This window comes from Mandrillus leucophaeus, unplaced genomic scaffold, assembly GCF_000951045.1.
Source record: "Mandrillus leucophaeus isolate KB7577 unplaced genomic scaffold, Mleu.le_1.0 Scaffold398, whole genome shotgun sequence".
Classification (NCBI taxonomy): domain Eukaryota; kingdom Metazoa; phylum Chordata; class Mammalia; order Primates; family Cercopithecidae; genus Mandrillus; species Mandrillus leucophaeus.
In genome coordinates this window covers 1,382,331-1,401,479 of record NW_012104231.1, presented here as the reverse complement: position 1 = coordinate 1,401,479, position 19,149 = coordinate 1,382,331, and the positions used below count along the sequence as shown (strand labels likewise).

Genomic DNA, 19,149 nt, shown 5'->3' with positions numbered 1-19,149 from the left:
GTACCAGCAACTCCCCCAAAAAATTTCTAGAGAAAATAATCTGCAAAAGATGCCAAAAGACGGACCAGCACGGACGCTGACGGCCAACAGCTTTTATAATGGAAAAATGGAAACTCTGTATCCAGCACTTGGGGCAAGCTTCTAGAAATAACAGGATCTCCAAGTGACAGAGAGCCACGCGGCCATCCGTCAGGGAAAGATTCACTGATGGTCAATGTGTGTGGCCTTGAAAAGTCGACTAAAAATCAGCTGGGGTATTGCCAGCATTATTATGTATATAATGTAAAGCACACCTAAGCTGCGTATAGAAAGGTCCTGAGGACTCACTGAGGTGCGAACACTGGTTTCCGCTTTTGTTTTTTCTGGAGGTGGGGATGGGATATTATGGAATTTTTTTTTTTTTTGAGACGGAGTCTCACTCTGTCACCCAGGCTGAAGTGCAGTGGCGCGATCTCGGCTCACTGCAACCTCCGCCTCCTGGGTTCAAACAATTCTCGTGCCTCAGCTTCCCAGGTAGTGGGGACTACAGGCATGTGCCACCATGCCCGGCTAATTTTTGTATTTTTTGTAGACATGGGGTTTCGCCATGTTGGCCAGGCTGGTCTCGAACTCCTGACCTCAAGTGATTCGCCCACCTCGGCCTCCCAAAGTGCTGGGATTACGGGCATGGGCCACTATGCCCAGCCTGAGATTATGGATTTCTGCTTGTCCTTGTGCTTTTCTGCAGCCATAGTGGGGAAGCTAAGAGCTTGGGGGCTCTAGTCAGGAGTTCTCAATATATACAACTTTTGTAATTAAGAAAAGAAAATGTAGGCATAACTTTAAAATCATTTCAAGAACTATGCCTCTAACTGCATTCCGGCTGGGATGGAGCGTGGGGGTGAGTCAGGGAAGGAGTTGTTTGAAGCCATACATGTACAACGGGGCTACCCAGCCAGGCCCCAGCTGGAATCCCTACTGGGCGTCAGTTTCTGCTCTCGCAGGAGGATGGGCACGAGAGGAATCGGGATGCTGGTGGCCTGGGCTGCCCCCACCCCACCCCTGCACTGTCCACCAGGGTCAACCACCTTGCCCAGGCTTTGGGGGTCAGAAGTCCCAATCCAGGAGGCTGTGACACAGCTCTAGCTGTCCTAGTGCCTTAAAAACCAGTTCCCTAAATCTTTTCCACAGTGGGAAGAATCAATCCTCACAGGAAACATGGCCACTTGCTCAGGGCCGGGAGGAAGTACCTGTCCCCTCTGGCTGGGGATAGGAGCCGGCTGGAGCCGCGAGTCACCTACCAGGAGGCTGTCGAATTTCTTGGCTTCTGTGATGTGGATCCAGTTGTCCTTCTCCACCACCTTGATGTGCTTCACTTCATCGTTGAATCTGGGCAAACACGTGGCCCCGGTGGTCACTGCATGAGGGCCACATGGCCCCGGCCCCCTCGGCAGCCAGGCTCATTCTGTGTTTGCTGCACCAAAGCCCCTCGTTCCCAGCCCCTAGGGCCACTCCCTGTCAGCCCTGTCCTACCCCAGCCCTTCGGGCCACCTGCCTGCCTGCCCTCCTTGCTCACTTGGGGCCCAGAATCCCCGGCTGCTCAACTCCCCGCCTCTCCCGGCCTCCAGCCCTACTGAGGCCTCCTATCCTGGGCTTCTGCTCATTTGCTTTTCGGCACCAGGAGCCTCTCCTCCTCCCTGTGGAGCAGCTGGGCCCAGCCCTGACATCCTTCCCTGCATGTCCACTTGGCCGGCCAGGCCTTGGGCCTGCTTCTCAAAGGTGCCAAGCACAAGCCTGTCTGGGCCTCGGCACCAGCTGCTGCCCCTGCCAGATGCTCACCTCCTTCTGTTCTCAAGGCCCCCTTACGTTCTCAGGCCTCAATTCAAACATGACCTTACAGAGCAGCCCCCATACCCCTCCCCTGAATGCCACCCACCCCCTTGCCAGATACAGACATCACAAGAAAACTACAGCCCAATGCCCCTAATGACTGTGGAGGCAGAAATCCTTAGCAAGCAGTTGGCAAACCGAATCTCTCTCCCATACCGTCAGGCGGTGTTTAACCACAGAGACCTGTCCTGAGAGATGCAGGCAGGTGCTTCCATCACTGTACGAACGCCACGGAGTGCACTTATATAAGCCTGGATGGCAGAGCACTTATATAAGCCTGGACAGCCAGACCTAGGCTGGATGGCAGAGCCTACTGCACACCCCACACCTAGGCTGGATGGCAGAGGCTACTGCATACCCCACACCTAGGCTGGATGGCAGAGCCTATTGCTCCCAGGCTACAGACCTACTGAATACCGTAGGCAGTTGTAACATGAGGTCAGCATAGAAAAGGGATGGTAAAAACACAGTAGAAAAGATAAAAAACAGGACAGCTGTATGGGGCGCTCATCATGACTGGAGCTTGCAGGCCTGGAAGTTGCTCTGGGTGAGCTGGAGAGTGGTGAGTGAATGTGAAGCCCTAGGACATTGCTGTGCACCACTGTAGACTTTATCAACGCTGGACACTGAGGCTACACTACATTTATTTTCAAAATGTTCTTTCTGGCCGGGCGCAGTGGCTCACACCTGTAATCCCAGCATTTAGGGAGGCCGAGACGGGTGGATCACGAGGTCAGGAGATCGAGACCATCCTGGCTAACATGGTGAAACCCCGTCTCTACTAAAAATACAAAAACTAGCCGGGCGTGGTGGCGGGCGCCTGTAGTCCCAGCTACACGGAAGGCTGAGGCAGGAGAATGGCGTGAACCCGGGAGGCGGAGCTTGCAGTGAGTGGAGATCGTGCCTTTGCACTCCAGCCTGGGCAACAGAGTGAGACTCTGTCTCAAAAAATAAATAAATAAATAAATAAAAATAAATAAATAAATAAAATGTTCTTTCTTCAATTGTAAATTAACTTTAGCTTACTGCCACTCTTTTACTTTATAAACTTTCTAATTTTTGTTAACTTTTTTGACTCTTGGGTAATAATACTTAGCTTAAAACACAAATATATTGTACAGCTGTACAAAAATATTTTATTTCTTTGTATCCTTATTCTATAAGCTTTCTTCTGTTTTTTTTCTTTGTTGTTGTTGTTTTTACTCCTATGATAACAACGCCTTCTTCTGGAATGTCTACTGAAGGACTTGCCTGAGGCTGTTTTACAATTAAGTATTTTTTTGATGAGTAGAAGGAGTATGCTCTAAAATAAAAAGCACTGTACAGTGAATTCATAAACCAGTAACAGAGTCAGGTATTACAATGATCACATACTACATATGTGCAGAATTGTTTGTGCTATGCTTCTATATGACTGGCAGCACTGTAGGTTTGTTCACACCAGCATAACCACACTCACATGAGTAATGGGCTGAGCTGTGATGTTACCAGGCCATGGGAACTTTTCAGTTCCATTATAATCTTATGGGACCACCACTACAGATGGGGTCCCTCACAGACTGGAATGTCATTATGTGGCCCATGACTGTATTTATCTACATAAACCAGACGCACAGCAAGGATTCCACACCACAACCAAGTGGGACATTCCAGGAATGCAAGGTTGGTTTAACATCTGCAAATCAGCTAATGTAATAAACAGTTGTTAAACAAATGGTGACCTGGCTGCCTGGTCCTCTGTGAGGCCTACATACAGCACCCATCTTGTTTCTCCCTGGATTTAATGTGTACCATGAGTGTGTGTGACCCACCTCCAGCTCCCAGTCGGCAAGGCCCATCTTAGCCTCCTGCAGGCCAGGCATACAGAAGGCTTTCTGAGAATTTTCTTTCAGGTGAGCAATGTCCCACCAGCTCAGTGCTTGGTGGACTCCAGCCCATTAGGGTCTGTCTCTTGGAGAGTTAACTACAGCCCCAGGGAGAGGGCATAGGGCATAGGGCAAGAGGAGGCAGCTCCCAGGGAGAGGGCACAGGGCAAGAGGATGCCCAGACTGTGCCAAAGCTGCAAGGCAGCAGCAGTCACAGGAGATACCCTCCTAGGCCCCTGGCTGCCTCAGAGCAGTGTGACAGGTCCACTGTCTCAACCTGTGCGGCTGCTGGGAAATCCCTGAGCTCACATAGCACTTCACCCACCCACTTGTACCTGAGCTTATCTTGTTCCTATAATCCAGAAATGTCCAACCTAGCCCACAGGGTAGCCAGGAGTGATGTAAACTTGGACCATCTGTGCATGCCACACAGGGTTTCAGGCCCTGCCCAGCACACCTGTAGAGACCCCCTGGGTCCTCAGTACCACTTTCATCTCAATAATGTCCTCACTTGGGCAACAGATGACATGTCCACCCCAACCCCACAAGCTCAGGACGTGGAGAGGACAGTGGTCTCCACTTCAGAACGGCACTGGCGGATGGGTCTCCTCGAGCCCAGAGCCACCACTTACTTGATGCTTATTGCAAAGCGCTCAGCCTCAGCAGGCCGCTCCCTGATTAGGTAGGTCCCGCTGGCGTGGGACTTGAGCAGGTTGTCCGTCTGCTGCCTCTCCATGTTACCTGCAAACCTACAGGAGGGGGCCAGGAGGAAACGAGAGACGCAGTGAGGATAGTGTCTGAGGGGCGCCCAGCCCTCCGTGCGTGGCAGGCCACATGAAGTACTCTGCAGTCCTCATCTGAGAGCTCATCTCCTAATGAACCCAAGAGAAAAGGCTGGGTCCCTATGAGTGGGGCACCACTGTGGGTGGGGTCTGACATCTGACCCTGCCTATGGTGGGATACAGTGAGGCTCAGGACAGATCTTGAGAGGGGTAAAAGAGAGGGGTGACTGTGGCCGCCAGCCAGTCCCATGCGCTATCTTCTGCTCTACAGACCCCGAGGGCCTGCCGGAGGAGTACAGAGTATTCAGTAGATCCAATTTCTTCCCTAAAATATATTTTCACTATTTCAAAAGCAGTAAAGGCATAACTGCTTATGTGGATTTTTTTGCTAACACCTTGGAGATTGCCAACATCTATGTCAGTTGAATTTTGAACAGATTTTGAAACGAAGCTCTTCCTGCCACCTGTACGTCTGGTGGGTAATGAAGCCCACCATGGGAGGACAAGGCGAGCGCCCTCCCAGAACCTGCTGCCACGCTGTCAGGAGAGCTGGGACTTCTGTGATTCCAAACAGCCTCACTGTTCCCACCAAGCAACTGTATTAAGTCAGTAAATGGATTACACCTGTGACCTTAAATATACCACTTTTACATAGTGCACATAAAATTTTAAAAGGGTTTCATTCCCTGAAATATCTGAGCCAGCTGAGCCGTTTTAGAGAGGGTTAACAGCCGCCTACAGGAAGGGGACTCCCCCAGGCTCCTGGCAAGTTATAGGCCAGGAGGGAGAAGGCATTTGGGAGCCACTGGGCTCAGTGCCCTGGAGACAGCAAGAGGCAGCCTGGGGCCTCCACCCTGCCGGGCCACTCACAGGCACCACCCAGACCCGGCGGGCATGCCCCCATAACAAAGAGGCCACCAGATGCCCACATACGCAGCCCACGATCCACTCACCAGGGGTATGCAGTGTAGTCGATCTCCCGGGACGGCGGCCGGCTGATGGGCGGCTGGTGGCAAAGCACAAGGGTGTTAACGTCCCCCCAGGGCCATCCACAGAGCAGGGCTCAGAGGGGGTCGCTGTCGGTGACCTAACCCCCAGGCCCAGCATTGGCTGCCCTGGATGGGACCGTCTGTGGACTTAGCCCCAGCGCTCCTGGCCTGGGAGGTGCCCAAGGGCAGTGGCCAGGACAACCTCATCTCTGAGTAGATGCCCCACGGGTCTGATGGAACAGATGCCAGCATAGCCACCAGCTAACACTGACATGGTCCCCTGGGAGGGCAAGGACCGAATGTGTGGGGAGTTCTCAGCCAGTGGACGTGAGCACACCCACAGCCAAACCTCCCTGCTCCAGAGGTCCTGAAGCCCTGGGGTGGGGGTCTGGTGGTGGCCACGCTCAGGTGGGCGCTGCCGCTCCAGTGAGCAGGTAGGGCTCCCTCCCTAGCTACAGCCCCCGACCCTGGCCTCACTGGGCCACAGGCTGGGCACAGTCTCAGAGACTACCTCTTCCCTCGCACCCTATTCACCATGCAGATGGGGTAACTGAGGCCTGGGGAAGGGAAGGGACCTGCCCCAGGCCACCTAGTGAGTTCGTGACCCTTGTCCTCCCCTGGTGCCTGGTCCCCTTGGTCATCCAAAGCACGCTAAGTACTGAGCACTTGCCCTTTCAGCAGAGGTGGCACACAGGCTGACAGGACCGGGGCTGGGGTGGGGGGCACCGGGGTGCCACAGTGGGGTTGGGCACCCACCCCCTGCACCTTCAGAGGTCTCACATTTTCACTTTGACTTGTCCTTTTGGGGGTGGAGGTGGGGTAACTCATTCTACTCAAGGCTGACTGCTGCCTTTCGTCACAGAGCCGAGAATTTGCTCCATACTCCTCAGATGAAAGCAACACCATATTGCCTCTGTTTTAAATAGCATAAAGTCTAGCTTTGAATCCATACGTTTGAGGGGAGCCTTTTTTTCTTCTAAGGCTGCGTAATAGTCCAAGAGAACTTATAGAGTCCCCGAAATCTGGTGAAAGGCAGCTGGCTGGTCTTCACCCCATCACAGCGGCTGCCGAGATGCCCGTTTTGGTGTTTCTAAAACCACAACGAGATGCCACCCGACGGGCTGAGCCCTTTACACACAGGACAGCGTGCTGCCCTGCGGCCCCCACCCGTCTTCTCTCTGGGCTCCAGCTCCAGGAAGCAGCTCACAGCAGCCTAAATTTAGCAAGGACATCCCGAACAAGCCAAAAATGTCCACGTGAGGAGACAGCTCCCAGAACCCTCAGTACCCAGGCCGCCGTGCTCCGGAAGCTTCTGTGGGAAAGGACTCACCCTTCCATCCACAGGGCAGGGCTTCACAGATGAGCTGGGGAAATACCCTGACTTCCTGGTTTGCACCAGACGACCCTGGCAGAGGAAAGAGATGGTTAGGACCGGGGGCCGAGCCTGGCCTATGGGAGTGTGGGGCCATGCAGATGGACTCAATCCAGGTCCTGGAGGGTGGGAGAGCCAACGTCTTCCTTCTCAACCTCAGCTGACCTGGGAGCCAGTTAAGGCAGGGAGGTGCCGGGCGTCCCACCCTAGACATGAGAGCACTAAGGCCTGGTAAATCAGCAAAGCACCTCTGCAAGGCCCTCCAAGAAGCTGGCAGTCCTGTTCATACCCAGGGAGGGACAGAGCAGGACTGAGACTCTGCACAGCACACATGGCCTTTTGCGCCCTCTGAACCCCCTGTTATATGAATGTAGGGTCTAGCACAAGAAATTCATCACCGACTATGGACTGATAATGACCACGACAAAATGACCACAGCATCATTGTAACCTGAACATTAATACACATTCGGCTCTAACGTCAGCTCCCACGGGAGGCTGCTTTGCTGGGCTAAATGCCATCAAGGCCCTGTGGTGCTCTGCTGACCTGTGGGTCTTGGGGCTCCCTTGAGCACTGGGGCTTGATAGAGGGGCCCAGGAGCAGGTGTCTGAGTCCCTGGCTCAGACGCCCCAGTGCCAGCATGCTCAAGGACGTGGGGTCTCAGTGTGTCAGGAGGAAAAGCAAATGCTCCCAGAACCCTTTACAGCCGAGCCATCGGCTGAAGGTGGGGATGAACACCCACAATCTCCGCTCTGTAGGCCTTGGAAACAGAGCAGCACATTTCTGGCTCAAAACCATAAACCACATCACGATGACGCCATCTGTGCCCACCTGGGGAAGGAGCGAACCTGCCCACTCACCCCACGATTGCGCAAAGGTTGCTGACCTGAACTGAGGTAGGGGTGGGGAGGAGGGTAGGCATGGTGTGGCCAGGGCAGAAGCCTGAGGAGGGCCTATGGGACACAACAGAGGCAGGAAGGACAGGGGCCAATGGAGAAAGGCTTGGGTGCCAGGGCAGGAGGGCCTCTCCCGGGAAGGGACACTGCATCCCCTACCATGTGAAAGCAAACACCCAGGGCAAGACCAGGCTAAGGTTCTCAAGAACGCATGCCACATCGCAGAACGTGAGGCAGGAAAGGCCTTGCTAGCCACCCTGTGCCTCCTCCTCCCTGGTGATCTCTCAGCCCTCTGCCTCTGCCTGGGATATGCAGGACTTTATGTTTCTGCCCCAGGGAGCAGGCAGGAGCCAGAGCCGGGGACTCTCAACCCTCCCGGGTCCCAGGACCCACCTCCCACCACGGAGACTCAGGGTCACCCCTCAGCAGCTCAAGCACGTCGCCCGTCTGGAAGGTCAGCACAGGCTTCCCGGGAGGGGCTGGATTGCCATGGTAATTCTGCATGGCCACCATCTTGGGACCTGCAAAGGACAGGACAGCTCACTCAGTGACTCAGCAGCTCACTCGGTGACTGACTTGGCCCCGGCCCGCAGCCCACCCCATCACCGAGCTCGGCCTCCCCCAGCACACACAGCCCTGCGCCTGCATCTCCCCTCCCTAAATCCTTCCCATAAGCCTCGTGTCTTTTTGATAAATATCATAAGTAAATCATTCATGCAATAAACAGATTCAGGGGTCATCGCAGAACAGCAGCTTATTTTCAGATGGCACTTTGTGCTTTCTTCCAACACCCTTCAGATCTGTGGCCCCCAGGCAGCTGTGCGGGGCAGAAGACGAGGGATCCCTCGTGTCAGAGACGGGTGAGGGGTCAGCAGGCCCAGCAGCTTGCCCAAGGCCACAGAGCTCACAGAGGAGCTCTGGGCCTGAAATGGGGATCCTGGCTGTGCCCCTGGGGAATCTGGAGGCTGCTCTTAGACAAGCCTTGCTCCAACCCAGCTCTGCCTGTAGCTCTCAAAGAGCCCACGTCTCTCCCAGCCCAGCTCCCTCCTGGTCCCAGCAGCAGCGGTGTTTTCCATCTTTTGTCTTCTGTTAATGAGGGTGAGGCTGTACTGAGCACTGCCTGGACTGCACTCAAGTTTGCAGATAACACGATGCTTTCTACACTGTGTCTAAAAGCACGTTTCCATTAAGTAACCCACAGCAAGGCAGGAAGGGGATGGAGGATGTGGTGGGAAGACGGCAGCGCCTTTTGGTCTCAGGTCTCTGGCTGCAACTCCGTGCCCCTCCCCGGCTAGAAGACCCTTGCCCCTCTGCAGGCTGGGTCCTGTCCCCACAGCCTGTTGCTGCCTTATCAGAAACAGAGCCAACTCCCAAGGAGGTGCCACGGAGGCCAGAGAGGCAGGAGGGAGGGGCCCCAGGCGGCGGCATCCAGGAGCCTGGAGCAGCTGGTGGCTGGGCAGACCCGGCCATCCCCACACCTAGGCCCTGGCTCAGCTCCCAGGTGACGGCTGACATGGGTGACAGCAGAGGGTCCAAGTCCAGATGACTCACCTGGTCCCGCTCCAGAGGCGTCCTGTGAGGACAAGGACAGAACACAGTGATGAGAGAAAGCTGCTCCTTGACTGTGGCCAATGCACTGACCCACCTCCCCTCTCCCTGTCCCCACTTGTTCCCAGATAGAGGGATCAAGGCAGGAGCAGGGGAGGAGAGGGACACTGTTCTCTATGTGACTCCCACCCTGGCAATATACTCCACCTCTGTGCACCTCCACTCCTGGAAGGTCTGTGCCCTTCCCTCTCCCTCTCCTTACCACGAGCCCCCACCTCCTCCAGGAAGCCTGCCCTGACCACCTGCTCTGAGCCTGGGCTTTGTAGTCTCCATCTAGGACACACAGTGCCAAATACAACGAAGTTTCCCTCCTCCATGAAGGCTGGTTCATGTGGACCTCATAGCTCGAGGGGTACATGAAGCCCCCGGAAGTGACTCCATCCCCACATCAGCTAAAGAGAGGGCTCTGAGCCAACCGGGGAACTCGGTGACAGGAGGACTGGCGCGCAGGACCCAGAGCTGTACCCACAGCCGCGAGCAGCCAGTGGGCAAGGGAATGGAGGGGGGGCAGCTGGGATAGGAAGACACCGCTGGGGCCCCTAGGAGGACTCTACTGACACCCACCAAGGAAAGCAGAGGCCTCTTGTGACTGAAAGTGGCTCATCCAAGCCGGTGTGGCTCCAGGAGCGGTGAGAGGCAGACAATTGGGTATTTCCGGCTCTGGGCACACAGGGCTGTGGCGGGGGCGGGAGCAGAGGGAGGGGAAACAGTTTTCGGACTTACCAGATCTGCAGGAGAAGCTGGAAAGGAAGCAAGTCTGGTGTTAGAGGGGAGGCCACTGATGCCAAGCCCCCGTGCGGCTCTCACTCACACCGACCCAAGCCTCTGGGACAAGCTTAAGATGGTAAGTGAGCCAAGCTACAAAGTGGTCTGTTTTGGACATGGATCATGGACACGCAGGTCCAAGCTCGTGGCTGTGAAAGCCTCTCGGTTACTTCTGGCAGCAAATTCTGAGCTCTGGCTTTAGGGGGCCCGTGGGAGAACTCGGACCGGATAATAGACCTGAGCCGGCGAAAAGGTTGTCCCGCCTGGGCCACCTCTTTTGAATGGCGGCAGCTGCCTGGATCACTGAGTGGTACGTGGCACGCAATGGGGAGATTTCCACAATCGCTTAGTGATGCCTGCTGGGGCAAGTGATTAGGAGGCATCGGTAGGCATGCTACCTGCCACAATCGCTTAGTGATGCCTGCTGGGGCAAGTGATGAGGAGGCATCAGTAGGCGTGCTACCTGCCACAATCGCTTAGTGATGCCTGCTGGGGCAAGTGATTAGGAGGCATCGGTAGGCGTGCTACCTGCCACAATCGCTTAGTGATGCCTGCTGGGGCAAGTGATTAGGAGGCATCGGTAGGCATGCTACCTGCCACAATCGCTTAGTGATGCCTGCTGGGGCAAGTGATGAGGAGGCATCATGCTACCTGCCACAATCGCTTAGTGATGCCTGCTGGGGCAAGTGATGAGGAGGCATCATGCTACCTGCCACAATCGCTTAGTGATGCCTGCTGGGGCAAGTGATGAGGAGGTACTGGTACGCATGCTACCTGCTTGCCGTCCTCAGCTCAGACACCCAGGTGCCGACACGTTCAAGGACACAAGACCTCAGTGTGTCAGGAAGAGAGCCAATGTTCCCAAAACCCTTTAGGGCCCAGCCATCTGGCAAGCTGGCTGCCACCCACCACCAGAGGAGGCAAGGAGCCCAACAGCTTACACACACGGCTGACATGACCTCCACTCCACCCAGCACTCACAGTGCAGACGGCCCTGGACAGACAGGTATCCACAGACACCAGAGAACAGGTTCCAGCTCAGTGGGCAGGGGTCGGGGGGCCAGCTGGACAGCAGCTATGACTGTGCCTGATGAAGGCTTCCCACAGGAAAGGCTCTCAGGAGAGGCCAGTATCTCTCCGGGACATCTCAGCCCCCATGGGCAGCAAACAGCTAAACCAGCCTGGGCAGAGCCCAGAGGTGAAAGCTACAATGGTCAAAGGAACACTGCCCAGAGCCAAACCACAGAGCAAAGGTAGAAGCCTGGACCAGAGGGAAGGCAGCTTGGACAGTCTTAAAGGAAAAATAGCTACAAGTGGCAAGGACAGTGTCTCCCGGCAGAAAGATGAGGAGGGGGACAAGGACACAGGCCCTGGGGGAGTCCCAGGTCCCTGAGGATGGAGCTGGGGCCAGCCAGGGCACTGCCAGGACATGGGAGAATGCGGATGGCAACGCCGGCTTCCAAAAGACCTGCAGTTGCTTCTCTGGTGGAACCCTAACTACACATACTAGGAAAAACCGAAAACCATACAGAGGTGGGGCAGGCGGGCGCGCACGTCCGCAGAAAGCAGGACAATGCCCGGGGCCTCGTGGCAGCTGGCTTTGCCTGGGGATAGCAGGAGTAGTTTTTCTCTCCTCCTTTACACTTCTCTACATTTTCCAAATTTTCTATGGAAAATCAGTAATTAATAATCGGGGGCAAAAACAGAAAAATCACAGAAAAAAGAAAACTTGGCAGGAAATATACCAAAATACCGCCTTTCATTATTTCTAAGCAAGTTCACGGGTGATGCTTTCTTTAAAATTTCATTTCTTTTTTTCTTTTTCTCCAAATTTTTGGTAAGTAAATGTATCACTTTTAGAATCAGAAAAAGAAAAAAAAAGGTTCTAAGTGGCTGCAGCCAGTCGTCTGGGAGAGGGACATGCGGCCACAAGAGGGCAGTATGGATGGACACAGCTGAAAAGCCGCGTTCAGGCCACAGGCTGCCTGCAGAATCCTCCAGTACTAACTCCAGGGGCTGCGGGATCCTGTGCACAGCTGGGGGGCTGCATTGGGCCTGTGGTGGGGACAAGGGGGTCCGGGCTGACCTTCTGGCCCTCTCCCTGGGTTAGGGTACTGGGCTGGCACTCACAGTAAATGATAAATTAACTATTGATCTAAAGTCACAGCTCAAAATGTATTCCGGGCGCCGGCGTCTCCGGGTGACAAGCGGGCCTGACTTGTTTTTCTGTCTTAAAACACTTGCAGGAGGCCCAAGGAGACAAGACCCAGAGACTCGGCCTGGGGCCACCGGGGGCTCTTTGTTGAATGGAAGCTCTGCTAAGAAGTGCAGACAAATTGCCGAAAGTTTCAAGCCTCAGTTTCTGGGGCTGATGATGGAGGTGACATCCTGATGTCTCAAACCTCTCTGGAGAGAACCATCTCAGGCTTTGCACCACTGTCCAGCTGCCCGGAGCTGGGCACAACCCCAAATGTATGCCCCCCAACCCAAGATGTTTCAGGGGAGCCTCCAGGGCGCATCTCTGCCTCTGCCCACTGCCAGCCTGGCTCAACCCTCTCCCCTCCCTGAGTCTCAAGCTACCCTAGAGGGGCATGAACAGAAAGGAACCACTGTAAGTGCCATGTGTGCACACGTGCATGTGCGTGTGTGTCTGAACCATTTACTAACATGGCTACAGCTACTGATGGCCAGGCTCACCCACCAGGAGAAGCCAGGGTGACCGGTGTTTCTGTGATGAGAAACCTCCATGCACCCATCGAGAATGTTCTGTGCCGGGTTTGGGGGTGGAGATTCCAGAAGCTTCCTCCCAGAGCGGGGCAGGGGATGTAGGAGATGGGGAGGGGTCCTCGAGTACCCATTAGGAGAGAGGGCTTGGAATGGAATTCATCCCGGCTGTGTCTACTGATAAGTGTGTGACGTGTGGCAGATGTCCGCCCCAGGGCACATAAGCACCAGTGTCCTCATCTGGTCCCTGCCCCATGGGAGATGGTGCCTGAGGCCCAGTACCCGGGTGGTAGAGGGCAGAAGTGAGTGGGCACAGTCAGGGACCCGGGGGGTACTCACTAAACTTGCAGGGAGGTATCACTTCCAGGCACTCCTTGTGTGCCCCGACGCCACACTTGGTACACATGTATCCCTGGTAGAAGGTGCCCCTGCACAGGGGAGGGCGGGAGGTGAGGTCGAGGCTGGGGCCGGCTCCTCACGCCTCTCTGCCAAGGTCAAGGCCCTTGTTCCCACCCAGGCTCACCTGGCTGGCTCCCTCCCAGCACACACATCCCTCACAGCCCTGAGTATCCAGGACCCTCCTTTACCAGGCAGCCTGACACCTGCTTTCCCCTACTTACCCCAGCCTGCCTCCCCGCCCCACACAGCATCCCGGGCACCCAGGGACAATCGCCCCCTGGCTAGATCTGAAACTCCAAGGGCTTGGCTGGGCCTCTTTTTTTTTTTTTTTTTTTTTTTGAGACAGGGTCTCACTCTGTCACCCAAGCTGGAGCACAGTGGTGACATCACAGCTCACTGGAGGCTCAATCTCCAGGGCTTAATCAGTTCTCCCACATCAGCCTCCTGAGTAGCTGGGGCCACAGGTGCAGGCCAACACGCCTGGCTGACTTTTGTATTTTTTGTACAGACAGAGTTTTGCCATGTTGCCAGGCTGGTATTAAACTCCTGGGCTCAAGCGATTCGCCTGCCTCAGTCTCCCAAAGTGCTGGGACTTGAGCCACCATGCCTGGCACGGGCCCGACTCTTGTGGGATATACCCCCCTTACCCCTCAGGGCCTCCCACAGGGAACACAAGACAGATAGAACACTAAGCTCCCTCGGGGACCTGGGGTGGGCGTGGATCGAGGTGAGGGCTGAAGGAGGGGGTTTCCTACCTGAGGAACATTTTGCAGGCTTTGCAGTTGGTGGTCTTGTCAAACGTGTACATCTGGAAACTGTGGTGGTTGGCATTGGCTTTGTCCGGCTTGATGTTTGACCTGGCAGGAGGGAAAGACAGCAGACGCTACACCCACCAGATTCCCCGAGCCCCGTCATGTGGCCATCCTGGGAACTAGCTGGGCTCCAGACCAAGGCTGTGCAGAATCCGGGAGGGCCTGGACTCCAAGCCTGGCTCTGCCCCCGACACGGGGCAGACTCGGGACCCAGACTCCCTGCTGGTAGAAGGCAGGTCAGACAGGAAGCTTTAACACTGCTGCACTGGCCTGACAGAACCTTCTAGGTGGCGGTGGTGGTCTAAGGTCCTGACTGGGATTGGATGTGGGCAGGTGTGGCCATTTGTTAAAACTCAGAAAACATATGCTTAAGATTTGTTTGCCACATTGGATATAAGCTTGAAATTTCAGAAGCTAAACAAATATTGGGCCCCTTGAGGTACGTGGCGGGGCTGCACTGGTGCGCAATTCACTTTGACACAGACCCGCTATTGCACGGCCAGGGGTGGGGTGGGGTGACGCGGACGGCGGCGGCGTGGTGAGAAGACGGCTATTCACCATCATGTTGCTTCAGCTTCCATGAACACTTGAACTTCTCCACAATAGGATGTTGGGAGGAAAATTACAGGCCCGGGAAAGCAAGTGGCAGAAGAGGAGATGCCCCAGGCCTCCCCCACAGAGCCTGGGTGCAAACGACGTGGCTGCATCTATTCCCACGAGCCAGGCCCTGGCCCCGCTGTGTCCAGTGGTTCCCTTTCGATCCTCCCAAGAAGTCCGGAACACAGGCCTTCCCCTCTCCATTTCACCAGCGGAAACGGTCAGAGAGGCGAGCGCACCTGCCCGCAGAGCTCAAGCACAGATGACCCCTGCTGGCCCTCCAGGGTCCGTGTTCCCGGAACCCACTCATCACCTTTCTCTGTTTCACATATCTAGGGGTACCTCTTGGATTTCATGGAAAAATAGTTCTGTGGCTTCAAAAACAGGTGTCAAGCCACCAGCCTGTAAGACCCTGAATCCTCTGGCATCATGGCCACTCCTAGCCGGTCACTGCTCTGTGGGCCAGGCGTGCCAGGCTCAGGCTCAGGGGTGGAATGGCTCATTCCAGCAGGACAGCGGAGCCTGCCTGGCACAGGCGGTGGCAGAGGGAGAGCCCTCTCACTCTGGATCGATTGTTAAAGAGGATGCCACCGAGGGAGGCTGGCGTCACAGGGGTGATGGAGGTTGTCTGTGTCCCTGACATTCCAACTTTGCCTCCCTCCACCCCTGGTCTGACAGGAGTCACAGACACAATCCACCTGGGCTTCCGCTCCCCCATACAACTGATCTGCGCGGGACCTGGGGGCTGCCACCTGGAACTCACATGGCCATCTCAAACTGCTCCATCCACTTCCTCTTCATGTCTTCTGTTTTGCAGAAAAACTGGAAACCTTGCTTTCCTTGAAGGTGAATTAGGTAGAAGCCGTAGGACCACTGCGGGGAGAGGGGCTATGCTTGCAACGGACACGGCTTCAGACATCCTGGCACGTGCCCATGTGTACTCTTGCCTGTGCGGTATGTACACGTGTGTATATGCATACACGCATGGGTGCCTGTGCCTGTGTGAACACGTTCTCACGTGTGTACCTGCACTCTTGCCCACGCTGTATGTGCACACGTGTCTCTGTATGCGTGCATGCATAGCTGTGCGCCCGCATCCTCACGTGAGAATACATATGTACTTGTGCCTTCACCTGTGCATGCATACGAGTGTGCTGTGTGCATGGGTGTGCATCTGTGCCCGCACGCATCTATGTGTGTGCACCTGTGTCTGAGTGTACCCAGTGCTCCTGTGAGCATGTGCGCGCACACACTTGTGTCTGTCCCTGCAGGTACACACATGCTTTAACATGTATGATGCATGTGCACCCATGCTGTGTGTGCTCTCCTGTGCGTGCACACACATGTGCATGGGCAGATCTGCACACCTGCCTGTGCCCGTGTGCGAGGATGCTCCACCGAGTGGATATGTAGATGCATGTTCAGTGCGGGAAGGACCCCAGGGAGGATGAGCTCGGGGCCCCACCCAGGGCCCCTCCACGAGGCCTGACCACCCACTTTCACTTCCTAAATGTGATGCTAAAAAAACCTCACTTCTCTGAAGTAGAACAATAACAACAAAAAAGCAGGGAACAGCCATGGGCCTGGGGCTCCCTCTGCGAAGCCATCCCCCACTGAGCAACCCACAGCTACCCCCTTCCCTGCCTCCCCTTCGGCCACCCCACAGGCCTCGCCATCTCTCCGAGCTCTTGGACAAAGTGGTTCAGAAAAAAGAGTTTGGCAAATAGGAGCCCACTGGGTTAGAAAAGATGGCGGGAAAGAGGCAGGAAGGGAGGGATGGAGAGAGGAAGGGCAGAGCGGGATGGGAGGAGGAAAGACACAAGGAAAGAGAGAGGAAAAGGGGAGGAAGAGGGAGGGAGGAGGGAGAGAACACAGAAAAACAAAAAGGATGATGGAGACCTGGAGAGAGACCGAGAAACCCCAGCTTCTGGCCCGAGCTCCAGCGACTGAGGGTCACGGGGTTTTCCTTTCACACTGTCTTTGTGGGTCTTTCATCATGAATACAAATCATTTCATCATTGGGAGAGGGAGAGGAGGACGGAGGACCAAGAAAACCAGGAGCCCAGGCCCTCAGGCCCCTGGGTCCCCTGGCTCTGGGCAGAAGTGCCAGCACCAGGCTGGGATGATTGAGGCAGGTGGGAGGACCTGGGCGCTAGGTGCTTACCATTTTCCCGTGAGACTAGGAAGCATGAGGAGAGGAGAGGAAGGGGGAGATGGTCAGTGAGAGGCTCAGCCCGGCCCCGTGGTGGGTGCCGCGGTGTGGGGGCGCCAGGAGCCCTGGCAGGTGGGACACCCTCCAGTGCCCAGGTTGGGGGTGGGGTGATCAGTGGGAGAAGGATTTCTTCTCCGAGTGTTGGCTGCTGGAGGCAGGGACTCGTGGGCCCGTTATTTGTCTTGGGTATCAGGGCAGGGAGGGTCACCCTCAACGGCTCATCCAGCCTGCACTCGCTGGGTCTGGACCAGGGCTACACTGCCAGCCCTGGACGCCAGGGCCCGGACTTTCATAACATGGGCTCCTGACACCCCGCCCCCCACCCCACCAGGGCTGAACACGGTAGGTGCTCAAGTGCCATGGGCAAAAGCCTCAGCTGAAGCAGGACTGAACCAGAGAGCCAGGCAGCAATAGCCCTGTAGCCATGGTCCTGCCCCACAGCAGGTTTGGCCCCGCCCCTATAGCCCTGGCCCCACCCCCTGGCAGCCACAGGCCCACCTCTGCAGTCCTGGCCCCGCCCTAGCAGCCACAGGCCCCACCCCTGCAGCCCTGGCCCCGCCCCAGCAGCCACAGGCCCCGGTCAGCTACATGTAGTGTCTTGGACAAGTCACAGCCAGACCTACCCACAGCCCTCCTCCAAGCACTGCAGGGTGGGACGGGAGAGGAAAGCCTGCTTGCTACAAGGGACAACATGGGCTAGAGTCAGGCTGGTCAGATGGAAAGCCGAGGTTGAAAGCCCCACCCTCGCTAGAGGCCTTCGGCAGGCCTCTCCCCTCTGCTCCAGTCGCCCCACTGAAGTGGGAGTGGGATTCTGGTCTCGCTCACCCATCTGGGGGGCGCTGGGCCCGGCGAGGAGCAGGGGTCATGATGGTGAGGCAGTGACTCAGAGGGGAGGCTTCCTGCAGGGTGAGGACGCTCACCCCAACCCGCCCGGCCAGCATCAGTGGCTGACTTCGAGTCCCCTTCCCTTGGGGTCTGGAACCCAGTGCCTCTCTCCAGGCCACCCCCACGTTCCTGGGTAGTGGGGGGCGGACCCGGAAGGCCCCACCTTCTTGACGTCCTTGTTGTTCATGGGGTCATCGGTCATCTTGTGGAAAAGCAGCTCGATGATCTCCTTGAGCTCGTAGTTGTAACCCTTCCGCTTGCAGACGATGACCACCTTGTCAAACAGGAACAAGTACCTGGGCCAGGCAGCGCAGCGGGGCGTCAGCACCCCGGCACTGTGTGCTCTGCTCCGAGGAGGCAGCAGGAGCTGAGCCTGAGGCTCTGGCACGCGGCTCCCTCTCCAGGCGAGCCCTGCCCTCACCTGGCTCACCAGGCTAACGCTGAGCCTCGGTCAGGTCTCGGCTGTTCCCACACTGCTTCTCCAGGAAGCTTTCCTTGGCTCCCTACCCTCGTGACTGAGGCTGTGCCAGGAGCCCTTCAAGGGGCTGCTGCACCTCCCCCACGCGGGCCTCCCGTGCAGCACTGAGCCCTGATGGCCACTCCCAGTTGGTTCCGCACTGGCCTGGGAGCCTCAAGAGGGCGGGACCCAGATCTGCTGTGACCCCTGCCCCAGCGCACAGTAGGTGCACAAGGAGGGCCCTGGACAAGCCTGGGCCACCGTGGGCCTGGACACTCTCTGGCAGTCATTTGGCAAAGAGTTCATCCAGCCACTCTAGACCTGTCTTGGGTCCCCGGAGGCAGAGCATTGGCAGTGGGAGGCCTGGCCCTCACCGACGGCTGCCCCAGCCCAGCCTGGTGCCCGCCACAGGCACGAAAGCCCCACTGCCGTGGCGCCCGCTCGCTGACGAGAAGGAAGGAAGCAATTAAAACTGAACAACACCAAGCCACCACCAGGCAGCTCTTTCTACAGGAAGGCCGGGCTTTCAGAGCCACTTAAGAGCGGCTCCCTGGCAGGGAGAGCCAGACCCTGGCGGGATGCCACCCAGCCCACAGCACGTGCCCTGCTCACCTGTCCTGCTTGGTGTGGTTGACTATGGACCGGACTTTCAGTTCCCCATCAATCTTTGGTCTTCCAAATTCCTCCAGTTTCACTTGCTGGGAAGAGGGAGAGGGGCCGTCAGCCGGGGCTGGAACAGGCCCAGTTCTCCTGACCACACGGACAGGGCAGACTGTTGCGCACCGAAGGGAGCTCCCCACAGGCAGCAGAGGCGGGACAAAAGGAAACAGCCCCCATGGCTCCCAGCTGGTGCTCAGAATGGACGAGGGAGGGTGCAGAAAACTGGAAAGGGACGGGGCCTGGCAGCTTCTGTCCTT

At 56.4% G+C, this 19,149-nt stretch overlaps 1 protein-coding gene across 1 annotated transcript in view; it reads right to left on the bottom strand.

Annotated features, from left to right (window-relative positions):
* The window catches only part of VAV2 (vav 2 guanine nucleotide exchange factor), a 278,878-nt gene that overhangs the window by 8,303 nt on the left and 251,426 nt on the right, over window positions 1-19,149 (bottom strand). The window contains exons 15-26 of the mRNA XM_011991542.1: window positions 17,939-18,071; window positions 16,843-16,857; window positions 15,442-15,551; window positions 14,025-14,126; window positions 13,210-13,298; window positions 10,105-10,121; window positions 9,325-9,346; window positions 8,167-8,294; window positions 6,836-6,910; window positions 5,470-5,522; window positions 4,367-4,483; window positions 1,281-1,368 (exon numbers count right to left, since the gene is read on the bottom strand). Coding sequence (XP_011846932.1) covers window positions 1,281-1,368; window positions 4,367-4,483; window positions 5,470-5,522; window positions 6,836-6,910; window positions 8,167-8,294; window positions 9,325-9,346; window positions 10,105-10,121; window positions 13,210-13,298; window positions 14,025-14,126; window positions 15,442-15,551; window positions 16,843-16,857; window positions 17,939-18,071 — 949 coding nt within the window. The remainder of the gene's footprint in view (window positions 1-1,280; window positions 1,369-4,366; window positions 4,484-5,469; window positions 5,523-6,835; window positions 6,911-8,166; window positions 8,295-9,324; window positions 9,347-10,104; window positions 10,122-13,209; window positions 13,299-14,024; window positions 14,127-15,441; window positions 15,552-16,842; window positions 16,858-17,938; window positions 18,072-19,149) is intronic.